Source organism: Varanus komodoensis, unplaced genomic scaffold (genome assembly GCF_004798865.1).
Source record: "Varanus komodoensis strain SLA01 unplaced genomic scaffold, ASM479886v1 scaffold13_3, whole genome shotgun sequence".
In the NCBI taxonomy this organism is placed as follows: domain Eukaryota; kingdom Metazoa; phylum Chordata; class Lepidosauria; order Squamata; family Varanidae; genus Varanus; species Varanus komodoensis.
In genome coordinates this window covers 8498982-8514665 of record NW_025335409.1, presented here as the reverse complement: position 1 = coordinate 8514665, position 15684 = coordinate 8498982, and the positions used below count along the sequence as shown (strand labels likewise).

At 39.8% G+C, this 15684-nt stretch overlaps 1 protein-coding gene across 1 annotated transcript in view; it reads right to left on the bottom strand.

Annotated features, from left to right (window-relative positions):
* Positions 1-4332: 4332 nt before the first annotated feature.
* UPF2 (UPF2 regulator of nonsense mediated mRNA decay) overlaps positions 4333-15684 on the bottom strand; it is a 49701-nt gene continuing 38349 nt past the window's right edge. The window contains exons 15-22 of the mRNA XM_044423265.1: positions 14675-14858; positions 12808-12947; positions 11323-11427; positions 9473-9571; positions 8081-8248; positions 6694-6835; positions 5801-5921; positions 4333-4382 (exon numbers count right to left, since the gene is read on the bottom strand). Of these exons, the coding sequence (XP_044279200.1) occupies positions 4349-4382; positions 5801-5921; positions 6694-6835; positions 8081-8248; positions 9473-9571; positions 11323-11427; positions 12808-12947; positions 14675-14858 (993 nt within the window). The 3' untranslated portion in view covers positions 4333-4348. The remainder of the gene's footprint in view (positions 4383-5800; positions 5922-6693; positions 6836-8080; positions 8249-9472; positions 9572-11322; positions 11428-12807; positions 12948-14674; positions 14859-15684) is intronic.

Sequence of the window (15684 nt, the reverse complement as noted above, 5' to 3'; positions counted from 1 at the left end):
TGTGTGTGTATGTATGCAAGTGTGAAATGTTACAAGTTGTACAAGTCTTGTTTAAAATTCTACATGCAGAAATCAAACAGTGGTAAAAAGAATTTTAAAATAGGAAAAAAAAATTAGTAGCATACAGATGTGCTCTTTAACTGAATGTACTATATCTACTTGAAAGCAAACAAACAAAAAAATCCCCCGCAACTATACTAACAAACAAGATTGTCAGAAACTGACCAAGAAATCTTATTTTCATTTAGAAAAATAAAAATTCTACTTGTTGCCAACTAATTTTTTTTCTTTTTTAATATGTAGACACAGAGGCTTATCAACCCATGAAAGTCAACAGAACATTCAGCTCCATTTCTCGGCATCTGTCTGTCATGCTGACTGGCACATTTTGGTTTTTAATGATGCTTCAACGAGCTCCTCTAGATCCCTGTTCTTAGGCTGGTGTCAGGCTGTTCAAAGCAACTTTGGGTCAATGCTCTCTACCTTCCCATCTACTTTGACCTGCACTAGGTCACCCCACCTCCTTGGATCTGGTTCCTTCCTCACTCTCTCCCACACCCCCATCTTGGAGAGCTGGGTTTTCCTTTTAGAACAAAAGCCTTTTTCTTGTGGACTATCTTGTGTTTTGGTAAGTCAGTTGCTGTTTTGCTTATCCTGTGTATTGGGGTTTACTAGGTGATAATTACCTCTTGCTCTCCCACTTCTCTAATGCAGATCTGGAGCCCCCAAAATGAAAATCCTCCTGACACGCCACACTCAATTCAGAGAAAATGCCACACTTTTTAGGTTTGATTTCCCCCATACTTAGCCATCAAAACCGTCTCTGTTCCAGCATAATCCATCTTATTTAAGTTGCTCTTTGTTGTAACTGAACTGCTCACTGGTAAAGTTAACCATCTCATTTATTTACTTCCATTCTCATGAGAAGATTAACCCTCACATGGTTCCATAACAAGATGCTTTTTGTTTGTTTGGTAGGCCATGACTGGAAGCTTCCGCTATTTCTGTTTTTAGTGGAGGCTGGTGGATCTGCCCTGTGGCCCCAGCCTGTCCCAGTTTTCGATTCTGAACTCTCTAGACTGACATGCTCAGATGTGTCCGCTGCTCTCGTTTAATTGCTGGAGGACTCCACTAATCCACAACATTGGAGATACAGGACCTAATGAAATGACGCTTGCTGCTGGATCAACGTCTCCTAACAAAGAGAAGAAAGGAAGAACATTAACAATGAAGAGCCAAGCCACATAGTCATGTTGTGACAAACACAGCCAACTGGGCCTGTCAAGATTAGCAGGCTGGGTATTTTAAGGACTCTTACTCTGGACTCCAATTCCAACTCTGCCAAGCTAATGATAATCTGCCAAGTATGAGATTTAGTGGAACTATAATCAAGTCAATTATATATTCCAATTTTGCATTAGCACAGAAGTACCACAAAATATGGTATCCACATCAAAGTTCAGGTTCCTGCAAATACTAGCTTAATATTCTAAATTTAATTTCCAGCCTTTCTGTCTGCAAAGACACACTTGAAAAGTATGAAGGCAGTGCCCAATTAAAGTGTCTGAAGTCCAAGTTGTAGCAAAGTAAGATTTCATGTTCATAACAGAGCTTCACTATCCTGTACCACTCATTGCTTCTCTACTTGACTAATAAAAAGAGAATTATGCAAATTTGCATAATTCAAGTAACTCTAGAGTCTGTGACTGCACATCTCCAGTAACAGAATGATTACACAGCCGTAAGGAAGAACTGGTATGACTTTCCAGTTTCCAAAGGAACTGGCAATATTTTAAGTGTGGAGGGAATAGCCTTCCCTCTCTTTAAAACAAAACTGTAAAGAATGCTTAGTATAGTCATTTCTAGTCTGAATACTTTAACCAGTTCGGTCCTTTAGATGCTGCTTTTGCCAAGCCAAGCCATATTGTTTCCTACACATATGTCTTATATTCAAGCTGCAACAGAGCCAGTCTGTGCAATTTGGGAGCTCAGATTTAAATCTACATAAGGCTCCCTAGATCAGAGCTAATACTTATTTTAAAAGGACATCTAAGTGAAAGCCATTTTTGGCAAGAGGAGTATCTAAGCTGCTATAGTCTGCACCAGGGGTGGGCAAAAAGTAAATTTAGGGATGTTTTGGATTTTGTCTCCCAGCATTCCTAGCACCTGGTCGCGGTGACAAGGGCTTCTGGAAACTGAAGTCCAGAACGCCTAGAGTTCTACAGTCATCCACTTCTGGTCTACAGTGGCCTCTCTACCTATAATGCAGGTTCACACATAACAGCAACACATTGTGGTTATTTCCCACAATGGTTGATTGAACCATTGAAGCTCCCATAATGAGCATAACAAAGGACCCCCCACAAGGACCCACAGGGGGTCCTTTGCCCACCCCCAAGGTATGGGACACTGTCCACTGTCGGAGTGATAAGTCCCTGACAGCAGCAACTGTGAGCCAATTTCAGATTGACATAGCTGTCGTTTAATTTTTTTAATTCTAAGTTGGTGAAAGCCCTGATCCCCTAAGGGACAAGCACAAACTACTCTTTAGAATAGTGCCCAGCAGCTTCTTGCAAGTGCCCATTCTTTCTTCACTCAATTTTTTTTTGGGGGGGGAGGCATAAATGGACAATTTTTTCTTCTTTGTCTCTGTAGCACCAAAAGGGTCTTGTTCATTGAAGCACAACACAGTTAACTTCCAGCCTGAAAGTGGCAGCAGTCACCATGTTACCTCAGCTGAAGATGGAAATCCATGTATTATTTAAATCCCCCTTTTTTTTCCTTTCAAGGAATTCAAGGTGGGTTACCTAGTTGTCCTCCCCTCAAACTTATCCTCACATCAACAACCCTGTTAGGTAGAGTTAGGCTGAGAATCTGTGACTGGCCCATAGTGACCCAGGTATTTCCATGGGTGAGTGGGGACAGGAACCCAGATCTAAGTCCCAGTCCCACATTCTTAACCACTACACCACACTGACTTTCCAGTCCAATCCTCCAAACAGGAAAGGTTGGACTGGGACCAGAGAGGTCCACCTGGCACTGTCATTATATGTTTTTCGGCGCCAGGTCAAGACCTTTTTATTTAATCCATATTTTAATATGTTTTAATGGGAACTGGTTTTTATTGTTTGTATTTTATTAATTCGCAGCCAGAGTGGAATTGTCAATTTATCTATTTGATCTTGACCTATGTTGTAAGCCGTCCAGAGATGCAAGTAATGGACGGCATACACATTTTATAAACAAACAAACAACAAACAAACATACTCAGAGGTATGATCCAGTCCAAATCCACCAAATTCCCATTCAGCATGCCCTTTTTAAAAGGTGCCTGAAATTCAGCATCTGAGCTTTGGCATCTGTCAAACAAGTTCTCCTTTTAAATAAACATGCAACATGGGGGTGGGACACTCTGACACTCCCCTGAGCCCCCAGAGGCACATGCAAATATGCTCTTCCATGGGGACTCCAGCGGAAAATATGCACAAAGAAAACCAATCTTGCTGTGAAAAGGTATTATATACAGTAAACACCCTCTTTTCATTAAAATAAAACCTTTTGTGACTTTGGCTTCAAACACAAGTTCCCCGTTGAAAGCAAGAAGATTTCCAAAGTAAGCAGGGGCAGGGTAAGGGGTTGGGACATCCTCTTACACATTACCTCAGCTAAGGCTGGAAGTTGGCCCTGTTGTACTTCTGAGACTGAGCTCCTTTGTACAACAGAAAAAAAAATAAAACAAACATCTATTTTTACACCTCTCTGCAGTGCAAAACAAGTAATTAAAATTAGTGGGCAGACCCTCCGATGTGCCTTTGGACACTCTGAAGGGGCAGCTTGTGCTTGCCTCTACTGCTGGCTTTGGTGATCTCTGGAAAAATGGAGGAACTTATGGCAAACACTCAAGATTGCGGTGGGAAGAAGAAGTGGTCACTGCTAGCTATCCCAAGGTGCTGTTCTGGCCCTTTGGGATTGACTGGCAATGGCAGTCACCTGAAAGCCATTTGTTTGACACAAGAAGGGATTTTTGCTGCATTTGCCAAGCAGCTCTGTGGCTGTTGGGACTCATCCACACTGTTTCATGCTGTCTGGGTTTGGATGACACAACAACCTACTGTGGATGAAAAAAACACTAGAACAGACCATGGGTTCCTACTGTGATTAGTTTGAAAAAGCTACCCATGCTGGGTCATCCATGCAAGGTTTATACAACATAACAACCAACCACTGACTGCCCAGCTGCAATTTCTAGAACAAGGCTATCCTGACTCCTAGGGCTACCACTTTCATTCTCTATACCTTGAACCTTCCTGCTCCACAACTCACTTTTCTTTCTTTTCCGTGACTAATCTCAGCTTCGACGCTGTCTGTTCCCTCTCTCACGCCTGCTCATATTGAAAAAAGGAATGACAGTGAATTTGAGAAGCAAGTACTATCTTTTATGAACTGCATTCTTCTGTGATCCTCTTTCACCTTTTCTTTGGCTCAGAATAAAGTTATTTTGGAAGTGGAATATTTGGTCACAACATTACTACTTATTTAAAAGAACACCTTTTCTCCTCCCACTTTCCTTCTTCTTTGACCTGCTTGTTACAGGTGCTCAATTATCCCTCACCAAATCACCAAAGTTAGGCAATAGATTGATGATAAACATGTGGCTGTGGCAAGAAGACAAATGACTATGCAAGCATTTTCTTTTTACAAGCAGATGTGTGACAATAAGTCACGTGCTCCTTGCAAGGAAGGGTGGGATAGAAATATATGTGTGTGAAGCACCCCGGAGACGACCTGACATGGGGCTCCATCACAGGGATTGCTACTTCTCTGTACAGGTGCCACGTAGAGACCAACACAAGAGAAAACTAGAGAAGTGACTAGAAAGAGCTGGAGGCAGCACATGGCCATAGATTAATGGTTAAAACTGGAAAGTAGGAAGCCCCAGTTCAGAGTTCATTAGGTGGCTTTGGGCAATTAGCGATAGCTGGCTCTCAGCGATAGCTGGCTCTCAGCTTCTCCAAACCTCAATTACAATATAGGGATATAATGCATGGAAATTGATAAAAATAATTATTAAGCCATTTGGGGGGTAATATTCTGAGTAGGTTTAATCATGGTCTTCTCCAAGTTTTCTCTGACTCCATCAGCCAGGATTTAAATTGTTTGTATGAAAAAGGCTGACACCTGAGTTCTACAGGTCACTGGCTTGCAAGAAATATCCTGTCAATCTGTACCCATGCAGCTTTGGATAACTAACCTTCCTCAGCTAGGGTCAATTACTATGAAAGTAGGAATGAAATCTCTCTATAGACGCTGTGGAAGTATATTAGTCTCCTGGTGCCTATTCAAAATCACTGTGCAGTAATCACTCTCTTCACTTAACATGGTTTAGGACAAAGCTTCTTGCAGGGAGCAGATATCTGAACAAACATTTTTTGTTCTGTACCTATGGAGGGAAGACTTAGTGAAAATAAACTTGCCATGTCCTTGCTAGGCCAAAGTAACTTAGTAGCTTCATTAACTGTACGATTGTTTTGATTCTCTCTACTGTGTTTTTAAAATTTCTCTGCCTAGATGGGAATAGTTTAATGAGTTGATTACCAATTACAGTTAAGAGTTAAAGTATCTTTTTTAAGTTACAAAGAACTGTGGATTGATGAGAATACAAGGGATATATTTCTTCTTGCTCAAGGAAATGATCACTTTTACTATTGGCTAATTATTGGCTTTTTCCATGTCTAAATAATGAATGTTTGGGCAAATTGAAAACCTTGCAATAACAAAACCATGTTTCCAGAATACCTACCTTCCACCAGTTTTAAAGATTAGATCAGCATTAGGTGCTCCCTTTGGATGCTGATAACGAGGCCGCCGTTCTCGGTTGGTATTTGCTGGAGCTGGCCGCTGAGCCAGGGACTGCATCATTTCTGCTTATAAATTTGAAAGCAACATTAACATGTGGCAGAGGGTATTGTTGCAAATCTAAACAAATATTAGCACTGTCAACTGCCGTAGCTCCCAAGTTTTTAATCTTTCAGAAGGAGAATCCTGAGAAATCCTGTTTTTTTCGGTGAAACAGTTAAACCTTTCTGACTAAATTCTGCAATACCAACAAAAATACACAAATTCCCATTTTATTTGGAACATGTAATGGTTATTGGGCTAGTACATATTTACTGGCATAACTATGACAGAACAAAAGCAAATATGAAAAAGAAAGTAATTTTTAAAGGCAAACAAAGAAAGTCATGTTTGAAAATTCCGGTCTGTACATTTCAGAATAATTATTTTTCATGCTAGCCAGAGACCACCATAACTGATCCCACTCTGCTTCCTGAAAGATTTTTAGCTATCACTCTTTCTCTTGGTAACCAGCCTAGAGCTTTAGGAAGCCTACTGGACATAAAACAACTGTGAATTGATGGAAGGGCTTTTCAAGAAACAGCAATATTTATTTGACCAGTGTATCTTTTCATTGTGCTGATCTTTGGCTTTTGCTTTTCTAAAATAATCTGGTAAACTATGGTAGGACTGCAATCGGTCTTCTCCTAGGTAGTGACTCAGAGCAGTCATTTATGCATCTGGAAACTAAACAAATGAGCAGTGACAAAAGGACTGTGTAAAAGCACCCCAAAAGGGCTACAGTGAGGGAAGTGATGACATCATCTATATGAAAGACCTTCAAAAGCATTTTCCTACCCTGATAATCCTCTTGTTCTTGCCGTTCATTGATATCCAATGTCAGTTTTTTCATTCTCATTCTCTCCTCTTGCTCAGCTTGTTGCTGATTCCAGTGATTTGCAGCCAGTTGGGAAGACATCGGTACATTTAAGATCTTAAACTGAAGGGGCACAAGACACTGATAAGAACCCAATGGACAGACCAGATGCATGACTAATCACTTCTAGGAGGCAAATAAAGTATACAAGTATTGCTCCATTTAGTGTGGTACCACTTACTTGCAACATGGCATACCTTATTCAGAAGAATAATCTGAATGATGGTGAGTGAACAAGAGTAAAGTATCGATCTGGTTACACTTATGTGCCACATAGAAAAAAACTGCTATTGTTCTAAAACTACTGGTAAGCAAAAGTATGGCTAGAGCACTGGTTTGGAATCTGGATGCAAGTAAATCCTACTGATTGTAATGGAACACATCTAAATATTCCCATGTTGTTCCCTGAAAATATTTTGAGTGCTCTGGAAGAAACAATATTTTGCTGTTTTTAACGTATCCTTTTAAATGATGATGGTAAGTCTCCTAAAATGTTTCTGAGTGTTACAAGCATTTCACAAATGTTCTCTTGTTGTAATACTTAAAACTACTTGATAAGGGAGATTGTTATCATTCCTAAATTGCTGATGGAGTGCTGAGAGAGAGCGGTATACCTAAGACCATAGATCTGAACTATTATGTTGCATAAAATCTCATTCTAGATTCTAGTCTTTCTAGGTAGCCTACAGATGTTTCAAACTTCAATTCCCATCAGGCTTAGTCAGCAAGGCCTACTGTCAGAAATGCTGGGAGCTGCAGCTTCAAATCCTTGGAGGGCACCTAGCTGGGGATGGCTGGTCTCATACAGCTGTAACATGATTATGGAAAGTGATACCCTTTCAATGTGGCAACATGCTGGGAATACATTATTCTGCTTCAAGAGTAAGGACACAATTCTCATCGATTATTCTTGTCTAAGGATGATCACTCTCCTTTAAGAATAAAACAGAAAATGTTTCCTGCTTTAGGCTCATATTCATGAGAATGAAAAAGGATTAGCAGGAATTTCAGAAGGTTCTCTGAAAGCTAGGAAAGTAAACAGAAGACCTTACATTTGCTCCAGCACGGTAAGGCCTGACATGACAATTCCCTGTGATATTTCCCTGCATTTCAAATGAGGCAATGACTGCTTAACATCTTTTTTGCTCGCTGAGACTTCTTACTGTAAAAGGTCTTCACACTGATCCCTACTTCAGTCTCATTTCCCAGCAATACTGGACACTGAAGAGAACATGCAGGAATAAGGACATTAAGAAGGTAATACATGTTAAAAGGACAACATTAATTCACATCGCGATAGATCCTCACCTGCTGCTTGTTGCCTTTTCGAGTTAACATGACAAAAGGCATTGTGTCTCCAGATTCAGATTCTCCTTCCCCACCACCTAGTGGTGGACCCTTCTTGAGCTGGCTCTTGAGATGCAAGGGAATTGCAACATCTAGCTGATGCACTTTCACAGACTCGCCACTCCTTTGCTGAATGTGCAATATAAACACAAAGTGTAAATGTCCGAGTACAAAAACAGAATGTAAAAAGAAGTGCTTATTTTAGCTATGACAACGAACAAGGTGATATGAACATAGTAACCTATATAACTGCTTCCCAGATTGTGTTTTAGACATATATTAATTCTGTCTGTATACCTAGAAGTATGCATGTTGACATTCTTTGTAAACCATTTTGGATCTTATCAGGTACACTCACGAAGAATCTAGCAATGACTGCAGCTTCATGCCAAGAGTACAGTAACAGCAAAATCAATTGTGCCCCCAAAAGGAAAGTATTAAGCAAAATATTTCTTCTTCTTCCTGTGTAATCTCTAGCAATCATGCTCAAATCCCATGTACCATAATGGCCAGAACACGTTGCACTCACCAAATTTTATGTAATGTTGCTAACATTTGCTAATATATTTGATATTATTATTCAAGTCCTGTTGGACTTTTTCTTTTTGAGTCTAACAGCTAAGAACATACTTGTGTTGAAATGTAATTCTTTTTTGGATGGAAATATTCATCCAGGGAGTTGAGCTATTCTCCCCCCTCCAAAAAATATCAGGTAATTAAGCCAGGATTTTAAAAATTATTATTATTGGTTCAGATTCAGCAGACAATATATTTATGGCTCAAATTCAGTTTCCATTGAAACCAGAGTACTGGGAAGCATACTTTAAGGTAAGCCTTTGACTTCCTTAGTATGCTAAGGAATACTAAGTATGCTAATTTTATATAATTCTACAGTGAGCAGGATATAACAGGTTTTCCTGGCACACATTTATGTCTTTTCGGTATGAAAGATCTTTGCACTTCCCCAGCTCTTTTAAGATGCCAGATTGTTTTTTGCCTGTTCTTAATAGTTGCTGCTGTGCCCAATCCTGCCACTGCCTTCATTCGTACTATTGTACTCCTTTTCTAAGAATAATTTACAGAAAAGCACAGTGCAAATTTTACAAACAGTTAAACAGGAAAGTCATCCACATCCTTGTGGATAGGATGAAGGGTACCCCAGTATCTGGACCACTGGATGGTGTCCAAGTAGAGAAAATGGAATGTTTTTTAAACATCCACTTTAAATAAGGTGCACTACTAGAGGCACAATTCAAGATGGTTGCACAAAAATGCTTCCATAAAAGCTAAATTAGGGCTTCTGTGGAAGTGCACAAGTAAGTCAACCAATTCAGGTGACAATAAATGCAATACCTGCAAATTTTCCAGCATCATTTTGTCCAATGCCTGAATGAAGTCTTCATCTTCAGCGCACGGGACACGTTTCAGTCCACCTCCTTTAATCATTACTTCCTAATAAAATGGGGGAAGAAAAAAATGCTATTATTTCCTTAGTCTGATGAGCTAATATAATTCTTTCTCAGTTAAGATCAGTTACATGGTGTTTAACAGGCTGTGAAGTGATTTGTCTGGCTCTCGATAGCTATTAACAAGTTTTAACTGGTGTTTAGGATCAGGACAAAATGTTTTTCTAAATGATAGGTAGAAATAGTTCATATTTTAATGGTGTGACATTTGTATGCAATGTCTCAGCCATATGTCAAAATACATGTGCTTCTTAACTCAGAAGTTGTTTTGTCTATAAATTAGCCACTTGTGAAGGAGTTAATTAGGCACAAAAAAAATTCAATTGTATCCCTCAAACTGTGGGCTTCAAAACCCTCAACATTTTCATCTTTGGAAGCAGCTAGCAGTTTTAAATAAAACTCCCTGCTTAATGCAATTTCAATCATCGGATTATTATAAGATTATTTTCAATCACTTGCACCTTTATTTATTTATTGCATTTCTATACTGCCCACAACTGAAGCTCTCTGGGCAGTTTCATTTGTCACATTTTTATAAAAGTATATATAGATTATATATTAAGTGCACAGACAGCTATCGCCTGGACAACGTAACAGTTGCCAGTTCAATAATAGCTTATGCCAACCAATGCCAGTACAGAACTGATACCCAAGAGGATGCAGAAATTTGGCCAGAAATCAAGAAATTATTTGTTACATAACAGTGTGAGAGAGCCAGTGAGAGAGAGCCACTGTGGTACAGTGGTTAAGAACGTAGGACTGGGACTCAGGTGATCTGGGTTCTAGTCCCTGCTTGGCCAAGGAACCAAGTGGGTGACCTTGGCCCAGTCATAGACTTGTCAGCCCTCCCTCCCTCCTTGTTATTGGGGGGATAAGATTGAGAGCAGGAGGAGGAAATGAGGTAAGCCACTTTGAATCTGTTATAAGAAAAAAATGGGATCTAAATCTAATAAACAAATAGATAAAATATTAGGGTATTTCCCCCCTACAAGGTAGCTTCCATCATCCTCATGCTCCTCTCCACTTTGTACTCACAACAACCCTATGAAGAAGGGTAGACTGGGGGTGGGGGGTCAGTGACTGGGCCAAAGTGACTCAGTGACATAATGGTCAAGTGGGAACTAGGACCTAGAGCCACTGAGTTGCAATCCAACACCCTAACCACTACACCACACCGAACTTCATTCACTTCATTCCAATACAACATAGGTGAGGTAGACCAGTTTGTTTTGGCAAACACTTGCCAAAGCCAATCATCAGTATTCTTCAGGTGGACAGTTATGAAAACAGTGAATTTTTGTGCACAATCCATCCTAATGTAGGCACAATATCTGCATGTGGCAAGATCAGTAGAGGGCTCAAACGAACATTACCTATGCAGCTCAGTATGTTGGGCCATTTCTGGGGACCAGAAGTCTCTGTGTGTTTTCCCTGCACATCAGCAATGGACTATTAAAAGAATCCAAGGCTGGTCTGTAATACTAGTATTCCTACCTAGCTTCCCTCTCTCTCTTCTTTATGCAATTTTACTTGAGCTTCCAAAATATTGAATCCTATGTCAACATCTTCATTTGTGGATATTGTGCCTACACAAGGACTACTTTACCACATTTTGTATCTTGATATTTATATGAATTGATAAGCCAAATCAAGCTCATTAATATTATGCATCCATCTACTTAGTGTGAGTGCATATTGCTTTTGGTTCCAAATATTAATCTTAAAAACAATACATACAGTATTCTCTTCATCAGTTTCATTCTCCTTATTAGAGTCTGTGAGATAATCCGTATTTTCTTCTTCTTCTTCTTCTCCCTCTTCATCATCATTGTCGGAGCCCTCCTGAAATGTTAACAGCTTTAATGTACAATCTCAAGCCATGTTTCAACACAACGGACACAAACTGCAATTTTCAAAGGTTTAATTATTTCATATATAGAGAGAGAGTCAGATTTGTTTTCTAGGAATCCCTACTACTTGCATTTTGAAATACTCTCTACCCAGTTGATCAGTAGCAGATAAATATTTCCCAGCAAAGTATTACTGAATATTTATCCTGTTATTTAACTGCTATGCTCAACAGATTCCCTTACAGTCCAGCAACTGTATGGACTAGAACAATCTAAGGTAGATAATCATTGTTTAAAAATTATGCATGCTGGTAATATGGTTAAGGATTTAAGCTTTAGAGAATGTGCATAGCGTAGTGCATAGTATGGCAGGCTAAGCTAGATGAAGCACAAAGCCTTGCAGAGGAAGAGAGTGTCTATGCTCAGATGGTGAAATTCTTCCATCTTCCACCACTCCCAAAAGGAGGAGATCAAAACTACAGAAGAACATCGTGATATAAGTTCTGCAAGACCCAACTAGCCCCTTATTGCTCTGTCATGCTCAGTTCCACTTTTGCATGAGGAGGCAGGGCCCTGACTAACTCTAGCTTCACAGGCAAAGGCTGACACTACCTAGGAACCATCAGAAATGGGTAACTCTTTCATTTTAGAATAGATGTATTATTTTCATTTCTGTTCAGATATTTGTTTTTCTATTCTGCTGGGCCTCACTATTCACTGGAGTGGATTGCTTAACCTTGGTATATTATGAAGCTTAACCTAATAAACTTAACCTATTTTATTTCAGTATTTGGATCTGGAATGTTGCTTGCTACATTTTAGATATGCTTTTTTCCCCTGATGTTGTTGGAAGCCACTCTGAGGAAAGTTTACTGTGGAAGAGTGGCATACAAATAAACTGATGATGGGACTCTGGGTGAACCCACACACTATCTGTTACATTGCTCAGTATATGTACCAAATCTGCCCTATCAGAGTCCATGGACTCTTTCCCAGTTCTCACTCTACTGTGAGAAGGCTTTCCTTAAGATCACATCTTCTTGCATGAAGTTCTTGATAATGCAAAAGAGAATTCCACACCTGACCTCCTTACAGTGATGCTGATCAGCAGACCCAATTATTTCCTAACCTCAGAAGCTTCAAATACATAATAAAGGGCCATAGTAAGTACAGGAAACAGCAGGCATGATTCCTAAAATAAAGTATGCAATTCCCAGTTATGCTGGCATTAGGCTGAGGACAACTATCAGGTCACTTTCAAGTGTTTTTGAAATCTTGAGCCTCGGCTGGGTAACCGGCCATCATCGTATGCTTATACATTCTCTCAAGCTGTAAGTAAGAAAATTAGTGGTGGTGGTGGTGGGGAAATCACCTCCTCCTCTGGCTCATTTATTTCACTTTCATTTCCAGATTGTTCTCCTATCTCTACTCCACCTTCCTCTTCCTCCTCCTCCTCCTCCAGGTTCTCTCCTTCAGTAAGTGAATCTTTAGAATCCTTGTCATTCACAAGTCCTATGAAAGGAAACAAGAATTAGGAAACATACATTACGGAAAACTCTGACTAAGACTGAAAGCCTTAGTCCCACTGAAGTCAATGGGATTTATTTCTGAGAGGCATGTGAAGGATTAGGTTGCAACATCTCCAAGCTCAAGCTTCAAGTTATGTAAGCCACTACATCAGGACAAATACAGGGTCTTTGGAATTTCTTCAAGTAAATTTCCAGCACATTTTGGAGGACAAAGCAATTCATCTTATTTAATGGACGAGAGAAAAGTATAATTCAGTGGGTCATTAAGACTAGTTTTTCAACAGGCAACTGAAAAACTAGACCCATCCTTCTTCCCTAGCAGGAAGATGGGTTTAAGAGCCAATCCCTCAGTGCTCCCACATCCTTTCCCACTCCAAGGCAGGTTGGCAAATTCCAAAACATAAAGAGTATGTTTAACACTGAAGTTTCAAGTCAGCAAAGCTTGCTATTTTGGAATATAAAAAATAAATAAGGCAAGGACATTCCAACATTAAATCAACAGATCCTGTATCAGACTAATGTTGTGAGAAGCCTGCACCTGTATCAAGTACAAAAGTCATCCATACACAGTACCAGAGGTAACCCTGATCCACAAGAAAATGACATTTACATCTCAGTTGAAATTAAAATAATTACAATTCAGTTCATTCTGTTTTCTTCTCAATGAACATCAGTATCTTTTGACATAAGGCTACCCCATCTTATATATTTCATCATGATTATGGTTATTCATTCCAGTTCTATACCACCCTGTAGCAAAAGCTTCTTATTAGCAGGGTGCCTTCATAGTGATAGCTTTTGTTGCTTAATGAAATTGCAGAGTTTTATTACTATCTGCAGAATCTGTTTAGTTAAAATGTAGAATGCATATCAAAGGAATTACAGATTACTCTAATGTGGTTTATTATATGGTTTATTGCACAGCTTATTATATTTTAAAATATTTGATGTATTATATTTTAATCTACTGAAAAACCAGTGGTTTGTGGGTATAGGTAAACATCTTTTCAAAAATAAAATTAAATATTATGTAGTGCTTTACTTTTGGAATTCAATCACAAATCCAACTTTGTATTTCAATTTCTACAAAATTCATCCAACTTTCTCACCAGAATTGGGAGTTCCATCTAATTTTCATTCTGAAGCACCAATCTATTATTCTTTAATTAGAATTTCTAGGCTTTCTTTATATCATTGGGCATGTGCAGGTTGTTGCAATTTTCAGATAATCAGTTTACCTCTCTTATAGGAAATGATATGCAATTGCAAATTTAACAAATCATTAGGCCATGCCAAATCCAAACTGTGAAACCCTTGGGCAACAGGCCCTGAACAGACCCACATTCTTGGCCATTCACAAGCATTCTCCTCCCTCTGGACCCCAAAAGCTTTAGTTGCCCAAAAGAGGACAGCTAGACAAATGAGGCTTTGCTCCTTCACTTTTCTGCTGTCATTCTTCCCATGTTTGCAGAGGGCAGGTGAACAGGCAAAAACAATGAACGATTTCCTATGCCTTTTGGCCCTGTCCAGTTTGCCTTTGGCCCCACCGACCACTGAAGCATGGCTCCCAATAACTTCTCTCAAATTGGACTCAGCCATTGGGGCAAGAGAGGGTCAATGGTCCTGACTTAAGGTTATGGTAAGGTGTACAAGCCTCAGATCAGGCAGCAATTATTTCAGCTCTTGTGCTTCCTGACATAACATTCTTACCTAATTTGATTAAGATTTCCCTTTCCAGTTCTTGTACCTGCCTAACAGATTCTTCCAGAGAATTGCAGAGTTTTATCTTTGGTCTCAGCAGTTCTAATGTATCACTGATCATATAATCAATGTCTATAGGGAACGGGTGATCTTTTGTCCAAACATCCAGGCTCTTCTTCCACCAGACATACCTCTGGAAAGACAAAGATAATTGCAAAGTGAATATATCACTCTGGCTAGTCTAGAATTTAGGTCTCTCTCCACACACACACACACACACACACACACACACACACACACGCATACACACCAATCTGTCAAAGTACATGTGATGTTTTAAGATCTTGTGTATATCAACTGATAACTACGGCAATTAAATCCATTCAGTTCCAGGTTGTAACACAACAAAATGTGGCAAAGTCAAAGAGAGGTGAACACCTCTGCAAGGCATTATTATAGTATGACCAGCTGTTTTAAAACAAGATACTATTTCAAAATAACATATGGGCAAGGTACTGTATCTACCTTTTATCTATCCTCTCTAGCTTTACATTAACTGCCTTATTAAGAACAATATTATGCAATATGTCTTGAGCTTCCTCAGTCTGAATACTGTAGAATACTTCTAAAATGGAAGATGCAATAAGATTCGGAATAAGGAAGATGCAATAGGGATAAGGTCCGCAGCTTGGGAGTGCTCCTCGACCTGGAGCTTTCACTCGAAGCTCAGGTAACAGCAGCGGCGAGGAGCGCTTTCCTCCAGCTTCGGCTGATTCATCAGCTGCGCCCCTATCTGGAGTACGACAGCCTCGCAACAGTGACTCATACACTGGTGACTTCCCGTCTTGACTTCTGTAACGCGCTCTACGTGGGGCTGCCCTTGAAGACGGTCCGGATACTTCAATTGGTTCAAAATAGAGCTGCCAGGCTGCTGACGGGAACTGGACGTTATGCTCACATGACTCCAGTTCTCCGTCAGCTTCACTGGCTTCCCATTGAAGTCCGGGCCCAATTCAAGT